Here is a 9,069-nt window from a genome sequence, read left to right on the forward strand (position 1 = left end):
AACATCCTCCATCAATCTCGCAACCACTCTGCAGCATCGATCATATATATCGAAAAGTATCCTTCTTTTAAACTATTTGTCCGTCCAAGTGACATCACCTTCCTCTGCTCTAGCATCGCTGAACTCACACCTTAGACTCGGTTTTATCCTATTAAATCTAAAACCCTTGGATTATACAGTATGTCTCCACAACTCCAGTTGTCTATCAACCCCTACCATACTCTCGTCAACTAACATCATATAATCAGCAAAGAGCATGCACCAATAATACTCCTCTTGTATGTTCATGGTAACTTCGTCCATTACTAGGGCGAAAATGTAATGGTTAAAAAGCGACCCTTGGTGCAATCTTATCTTAATAGGAAAGTGACTAGTCTTGCTACCGTATGCTCTGACACTAGTCACAATGTCATCGTATATATCCTTAATGAGGCAACTTACTTTATGGGGACTTTTTTCTTATTAAGAGCCTACCACATGATCTTTCTCGGTACTTTATCATATGCTTTCACCAAGTCAATGAATACTATGTGTAGATCCTTCTTGTGCTCTGGTATCTCTGCATAAGCTGTCTTTTCAAAAAGATTGCCTTTATGGTCGAGCTCTCACGCATGAAAGCAAATTGGTTATCTGTCACATTTGTCTTCCCTCAGCGATGCTTAATTATTCTCTCTCAAAGCTTCACCCATATGGAGGGGTAGAAAGAATATGGTCATGAAAAGAATGAGACAAAAAGTTGGAACTGGAATAGTTGGGCGAACATCGATAGGAATGGTTGATTAAATTGAATGTGGGGATTGGAAAAAATAGAAATTACTATTTATGATTTTGTATGTAGAGAAAGATAATTACCTAGCTTAATTAATGTCTTCCCCCGAACTATTTAAGGTTGGTTTCGATTCATTTAAACCTAAAACCAAATTGATAATATCCAGGAAAAAAAACAGTGGACAAGAATTGGTTCAGAGTATGATCAGGAACTAAAACATAATTTAACATTGGTGAGAAAATCTGTTGACTTAGATCTTCAAAAGTAAGTGTTTTACCTTTCTCTCTCCTATGTAGCTCCTTCTCAAAACTTTAAAAATAAAACTAACCACTACTAATGATTGTTGCTCAGATCTACAGTCCATTTTGGGCTAGATCTGAGGAGGTTTCTTTCTTTTTTATTATTTTCTTAGATAATTAGTAATTTGGGTTAGATTCGTTTTAGTTTTTACTTTAATCTCCATTGTTTTTATGAGATTTTTATGGTATTCTTGTTGGTGCATTTCCCTTTTTATTTTTGTCTTCTCCTTTATGGAGATTGTCTATGAGCTCTCATGGCGTCTCTTTGTGATATCAATGGAGATTTTGGGCGGAAGTTCAAGTGTGGTGATCAAGATTTAAGATTTTGGTCTGGGCATATTACTCTCATATTTTTATGAGAAGATTTTTTTTTTCACGAAGAAAAATCCTTATCAAAATGGTTGGACTATAATCAAAAAAAACATTCTTACAATCTTCGGATTGCTTGGTACTCTTATTTGTAGTTCGTTACTTCTCTTCATGAATTACTCTTTGTTAACACCTTTTAGTTGTACTTCGATCTTTGATATTGATGTTTTTGAAGTCCATGAATTCATTATTTTATCATGAATAAAATTTTTATGAGATTTATCAAAAGAAAAAAGAAAAAGTAAGTTCTTTATTACAAAGTACCGATTTAGATTTGTGATATGGACGACTCGTTTGATGGGCCTAAGTCACCAAAATGAAGTTGGGCTTCGTGGTAAGCTTGAAAGGCTTCACCAATTTCTGGAATAGCCCATGAATGATTCAATTGGTAATTTTTGTGATTGGTATCCCCATGCTAGATTTGTATCATTAACAAACGAAAATTCATTCTCTCATTATTTGAGAATCTTGTTTAAAATTATCAATTGGCTCTAGAAACTTATTTTGAACGATGTCACGACCTATTTTATGTCCTTAGAGCAATTGCAGTGGTGCGAGTATAACCAAAGATTAAAGACCAAAAAAAACGATCAAATTTGAGTTTAGTCTGGTGTGTGACGCTACGGGTAGAAGATTAAATTTGGTCGAACGTGCACTATACGTTCGCCTGGTGTGGGACGTAAACTATACGTACGCACGATGAGATTCCAAAAAACAAAAAGAAAAATAAACAAAAAAGATAATGGGGCGGAGGTATAAAGCCCGCCCCATATATAAAGTGAATCAAAAAAAAAGAGTGGGGTGGAGGTATAAATCCCGCCCCACCCAAAAGAAAATAAAATAAAATAAAAAATAAATGAGGCGGAGGTATAAAACACGTCTGGTGTGGGGCGGAGATTTTATGCACGCCTGGTGGTGGGGCGTTAACTATACACCCGCCTGGTGGTGGGGCGTTAACTATACGTTCGCTCGACTATATTTGGTTTTGGTCTTGGTCTTGGACCAAATATAATCTGGGATGTGGTCTTTGGTACGAATTTTAATCGATAATCTGTCCGTTGTGTCTCGTTTTTTGACCAAATATTTGGTTATACTCGCCCACTATGGTTGCTCTTAGGCAGTTACCACAGAATTTGAAGGGAAAAATTTTCATTCAATTTTTATGACAATGACCTGGGTATGAGGATCAAAACTGTTTTTTTTTCTTTTTCTTTAAAAGTCTTATAAATAAGGGATGACTCGTGGACATTCTTTTACGCACACTATATGATTTCCGTCATTTTCTTCGCAAAACTTGATTGACAATGAAGTTAAATCTAACATTTTAATGATACGATCCTCTTATAATACTCTACATTCCTATGAAAAATGAGCACAATTAGAGACGTATAACACCATCATCTACCCCTTTAAAAATCTGCCAATAAAAATTAACGGCCGAAATTAAAATCCGTGGATGGTGAAATTTGGTATCTTGGATCATGCTCATTTTTTGTAGGAATGTAAAGTCTTATAAAAGGAACACACCATCAAAAATTAGATTATGATTCGTCGTCGTCTGAGCCTTGTAGATAAAACGACACAAATCATGTATGATAATGTGCATATGACAGTGTCATGAATCCTCCCTCCTTAAATACTTACCATTACTGTTCCAAATTCACTCTTGGGCGAGGAAACAATCTATACCCATATCCTAATTTCCTCCCTCACCACTAGACTAAGACCTTACCCCTACGTAACACGAAGCTGTTACACTTCCCTCCTCCAGTTCTTCCACTCCCTTCCACCATTACGTGGCACGATCTGAACTCTTGATTTCATTAACTTTGATCCCATGGAAAAACAGTGGATCCCATTATTATTGGCTTTGGCAATACCTGCTCAACACGTAGGTGGGGGAAAGGAACGGTGAAAGAGAGTGGGGTCATCTAGCATTTTGGTACGTAACGTGGCAAGACTGTACAAGTACTCCTTACCTCCTCAACTAGACTCAGCCTAGGGAAGGAGCCACGTCAATTTTCAGATGATGGCTAAATTTTACTACAGACACCCACCAAGTCATTATTGATTTAGCTTTAACCTCTTCAAAGAGGTAGATATGTAGAAACAAAAAGCACTCACAGATTTTATTTAAATGCTTGCTTTGCTTGCATCTTCAAATCTTCTCATAAAATGATTATCATATCTATTATTATGATAATTAATCCCAACAAAGTATAATACCTACATGAATGGAATTATGAAGTGTTCATGAATTTTGTATTAGTAGCTTTAATATTTGTACCATTCTAAGGATAAATATAGTAGTAGTGGCAAACACTTGAATAGTTAATCAAGAAAAACATCTTTCTCGATAATACTTTTGGAACCCAATAAGAATCTTTCCTTGAACCACTCAAGTTCTTACAAAAAGATACTACAGTTGAATATTCCCAAATGACAGATTTTAAAGCTGAAACAAGACACATGACCTAATTATCAAAGCTCTCTCGAAGTTAAACACTCCGGTGGGTAGAAGAAACAAAGCGTTTGCTTCAGAAGCCAAAAAGAGAGTTAACTAATTTAGAAGTAAATCTAACACCTTAATCAGTTCGATAAGGTCATTATTATACCCACAAGTCCATCATTGTAGAATAAATCAATCCTTATAACGCGTTTGGATACAATTCTGCTTCTGACTTATGCTTTTCCAAAAGTAGAAGTCAGAAGTCCAGATATTTTGCTTCACAAAAAATCGACTTTCGATTTTTAGAAATCGTTCTGAAAAGACTTCTTATTTTTTGACTTCTAAAAGTCAAAAAGCTACTTCTGGATGTGTATCCAGACGCGCTATTAGGATTTTACGTTCTTGATCTTTCAACCACTATGATTGGTTCAACGGATTTTCACTATTCAAATTTGTGTGGTTAGCTCTTTTTTTTTACCGACTACTGTCCTTTGTGTCTTCTTTTCACTATGCCAACCGATGTTCTAAACAACAAGCCCGCATGAACTAGACAAGAATGCATATTATTGACCAATGCCTCTAAACAAACAAAGCAATGGACCCATATAATAAAACGTGTGGGACTTCAATCTTTTACTCTTTTGAAAACGTTAAACGAAGATTTTTAGGTGTCCCAATAGTGTTTCTCCCCAACAACAACCATTCAATTTATCAAATTTTTAGCTGTTATTTATCTTTTTCCCTTATCAATTTCCTTAGGTGTGTAAGCATTTCAATTCAAGTTAGACCTTTCGTTGTGCCAAGATCTTAATTTAGCGGTAGTGCCTTCAATTTGTACTCCCTCATGCTCAGTTGACCCTTAGTTATGTGATCATGACACCCTTACTAGTTCACATCATGACATTGACGCCAAGTTATTAACTGTTCTTTGATTCCAAAGCCAATGCAAGATTTCCAAAGGCAATGGGACTCCTAATTTGCCTTTCCCTCAAGTACCAAATTGGAAAAAATGGACCTCTTGTTGAGACATGGACATCACATGCAATGGTTAAATGTTCATAAAGTTTCAGTGATAAACGCCAGGACCATTGATCTGGAATCTTAACGGGTATATACCCCTTTCCACAGTCTTTTCTCTCCAAGCACCTTTACCAAACAACAAAGATAAGGTAAAGAAAGGACATAGGTAAGAAGGGGCACTAACTTTTTCAACCAACAGCAGCGGGTATCCCATTGAAGAAAAAAGCACAAACATGTAACGTGCTCAAATATCAGAATCTCATTTCATTCATTCAATCCATCCATTGACAACTGAACAAACCAGCTCCAAAGAGAGGAGCAACCAAACAAATACACATAGAAAGGTAACAGTAGGAGGAGGAGGGGTAATTAATGAAAAGGCCTGTTTCTTTTGAGATTAAGAAACTTTTGGCATTCCTCTCCAGTTACTTATATGGAGAGCTATAGTAAAAAAAAAAAGATAAATAAATAAAAATATCAAAACTTGCCATTACAGAGAAGACTAAAAACCTAGGGAGGGTGTAAAAGAAAAACTAGTGTGAGGGAGGAGGGATTAGGGACATATTGAATGATACAATTACAAGGGGGTGGTAGTAGAGTAATTAGGGTCTTCTTCTATTGGCAGTTAGGGTTTTTGCCAGGACCACCATAGTAAAAGTAGCTGCCCCAATCACCATTATTGCCATTCTGAACATCATAACAGTTGGATTGCTCGGTAAAAGTCCCAATGCCTTTAGGAGACCTAAGATTATTGGAACCATCAACTACTTGAATATTTCTGAAATAACTTGATTTACTAAACCCTTCTTCAGGGAAATGCCCACTGCCCATCTGTGTTGAAGTATGCTGTCCATCTGGGTTTGAATTCACAACTTCACCTCCCCATTCAATCATGGATGCACTATCAGCTAAGTATGAGAACAAGAATGAAGGCCAATACCCTAAAACATAATCATTCCCAAACTGCATCCACCAGTGTCCCTCCTTTGGATCCTACAACATAGATAAACATAGATTATGATTTAAAACTACTATGATCAAATAATAAATAATAATGCATCACAGGTTAAGTCCTGCATGAATGAATAAATGTCAGAGATTCTCTGTTTTTTTTTTTTCTTCTTTCAAATTTGTCCTCTCTTTTGGATTTTAGTCCCATCCCAAGTAAAAACCAAAATACCCCATAGAACAATGTTAAATAAATTAAACCAGAAAATTATTATTACTACTAATAAAACATAACAAGGATGAATGAAATGTCAGAGATTCTCTTTTTTTTTTATGGTTCAATTTTCACAAACAAGTCCATTTTTAACCTACTTCTTCTACCTAATTAAATAATTAGTCAAATAACACAGCATAATATGAACAGATGTCAGAAAGCTTTATCTGAAATATTTTGTAATTTTTTTTTAATTTTTCATGGAGGTTTGAATAGGACTACTATTTCAGTTGTTCTCTCCATTTCTAGGGGGACTACAGCATCATTATGCTTTTGGTATTTACCTTCCAGACAAGTATACTGATATCATACTGAGAGCCACGGTAGCCAGACGTGGGAAAGATGCTTGCACCCATTGCAATTTCACTGTTGATTTGAATGAAGCCTGAGCACAGTAGATTGTAGCACCCAGTTGCTTGATATGCATCACTCTGCAGAAAAATGTCATAAGAAACTCATTATAAACAACAAAAATTCAGTACTTTTTTTTACAGGACTGAAAGAAAAAAAGAAACCAAAAACAAATGCACATGGGGAGCCTTACAGTCCAGTATGTAAAGAGCCTTGTGTTGTTATCTCCATATAGATCTGGGCTGACCTGTTATCCAATAAGTTTAATGAATCAAAAGGATATATGTAAGAGAGAAAAAAATACACATTATTTTTTTAAATCTTCAACCTTTTCTTAATGGGTTCACATTTTCATTTTACTTATCAAAAGATGATGAGTAAAGCAAACTTTTCTTTTTTTGGTTTATCTCTAATTAACCTTTTTTTTCTCATTGAATATGCTTCACAAAGTTTTGCAATGAGTTAAAGAGAAATAACTAATCAAAAGATGACTTTATCATAATCCACTCATGCTCTACTCTTAAAAGGGGGTTTGTAATTGTATAATTTTTTACCTGCCAACCAGCTTCAATGCTGTTGAGATCTTCACCAAATGAACCACCTAAGATCCATAATTGTGATAAACTGAATTCATTTGATTGTTGGATTTTTGGTTCCCAGACATTTATAGTTGCTTTAGCTCCATAATACTTATCTCCTTCAACATAAGCTATTGCATGCTACTCACCTCCAAAAAGAAGAACAAAAATGAATTAAGCAACAAAGTAAAGTAAAGAAAAATCAGAATTGCTAATCAAAAGTGTTTTCTTATATCTTTTGCTTTGTGGGTTTTAAGCATTATATTATTACCTGATGACCACTTTCATTAATCAGATCAGGTGCAGCAGACCTAGGTTTAGGGATGCTTTTGTGTTTCTTCTTTCCATATCTCTTAACAGAACTTGCTCTGAAGACATCAGCTTTCTTTGTTCTTCTAATGGGTATAGTACCCTCTGAACATCTACCATTAACATGCCAGAGTTGAGTAATGGGTTTTTCTTTACTCGATTTTGATGAAGCAATTTTGTTCTCTTCAAAATTAATGCCTTCTGGATGATATGTAGGTCTCATCTGAAACATCCATTAATAATTTACATCACATCTAGCAGAGATACTAATAAAATAATGAACAGTGAGACAACAAAGATTTCAAACCTGAATAGTGTGGTTCCGGAGAAATGGATGATCAAAGGCCATTTGATGAGCAACAGGCACACAGTCTATAATATCTCCATCTGGGCTCTGCATTTTTTCAAACAAATATCAGACAAAAATACAAAATGAATGAAATGAAGCATCAGAGGTGAAAATCAAGAAATCTTAAGCACCCATTTATCAGAAAATCATGAAAAAAAAAACTCCCAAATACTGATGAAGAGATCAACCCACACTGGAAAATGAAGTTAGTGAGGGTGAATTTTTTTTAATAAAAATCCCCAGTTCCCCATTAACTCATAATCACACAAAATAAGGGAAAAAGTACAGAAATAAATCTATAATAATGAAAATTAGATCAATAGAAAGGGGGCAAGATGGAATCAGGGAAGAACCTTAATGGTTTTGACAGGAGGTTTATTTAAACGCTTCAAATGCTTCTGAACTTCAAGCTTCTGTCTTTCAATACCCATTCGAGCTTCAACACTAGATGAAAAGAAAAAACCCAAACCCAAAATCATTACAATCATCACCATTTTTACTACCCTTCTCTCACTACTGATAAACTGCACAGTAGCCATGATTGCACACAACTTTTTTCCAAAACCAGCTGAAACCCAGTAAAGAGAAGTTCAAGATTTTGGATATATCTAGCTAAAAATGTAAACTAAATTCCCTCTTCATGCTCACTCAACTCTTCAAATCTTCTTGAAATCTTCCTCAACCCTCAGCTCTCTCTCTCTGTTTATCCCTATACTCTCTTCTCTCTCTCTAGAGATTGTAGATTATTCCTCCTAGATAAGGAGTGTTTGGGTTGTCACAAAATTCCAAAGAAAACCGCCGACGGTGGTAATGTTTGTTTTGAGTTGTGCGAGTAATGAGAGAGTGTTTTATGTTCCTCACTCTCTCTCCCTCTATAGATAGAACCAGAAAGAGTATACAGTAGAGTACTAGTAGTACTAGTATTTCTTTCAATTTCTCTCACTAGTATTAGGCAGGCTCTGTTTCACACGAGAGATGGAGAAAGAAAACGGTAAAAAAAGAAGAAGAGGAGAGGACAAAAGAGAGATGGTTTCTTTTTAAGTAAGTAGTGGGGGAAAATTTTGTCGATTGACGTACAATAAGATAGATGGAGAGGAGGGTTTGTCTTTTTGGGGGAAAGGAAAAAAAGAAGTGGCCGTTGTTGTTGTTACAGTTTCCCCCACTTTATTTTCTCCTTTTTCCACTCGACCTCATCTCATCCTTGTTTATTAGTAGTACGTCTTTACCCTGCTGGTGTTTTTAAAATGGAGACGGAAAAGAAGACAGGCGGATGCGTATTGTGACTGCTAGCACGTGACCCTTTCCCGTTTTGCTTTTATAGGGTAGTATCACTTTTCTTGTGTTTTCTTAATGG

General features: G+C 35.6%; 1 protein-coding gene across 1 annotated transcript; it reads right to left on the minus strand.

Annotated features, from left to right (window-relative positions):
- Nucleotides 1–5,147: 5,147 nt before the first annotated feature.
- LOC113309785 lies at nucleotides 5,148–8,701 on the minus strand. Its single transcript, XM_026558297.1, has 7 exons — nucleotides 8,069–8,701; nucleotides 7,674–7,760; nucleotides 7,329–7,589; nucleotides 7,034–7,198; nucleotides 6,673–6,726; nucleotides 6,413–6,559; nucleotides 5,148–5,899 (listed from the first exon to the last, which is right to left on the minus strand). Exons 1-7 carry the CDS (start codon nucleotides 8,252–8,254, stop codon nucleotides 5,522–5,524), a joined length of 1,278 nt encoding a protein of 425 aa, XP_026414082.1. The 5' UTR covers nucleotides 8,255–8,701; the 3' UTR covers nucleotides 5,148–5,521.
- Between the last annotated feature and the right edge of the window lie 368 nt (nucleotides 8,702–9,069).

This window comes from Papaver somniferum, chromosome 9, assembly GCF_003573695.1.
Source record: "Papaver somniferum cultivar HN1 chromosome 9, ASM357369v1, whole genome shotgun sequence".
In the NCBI taxonomy this organism is placed as follows: domain Eukaryota; kingdom Viridiplantae; phylum Streptophyta; class Magnoliopsida; order Ranunculales; family Papaveraceae; genus Papaver; species Papaver somniferum.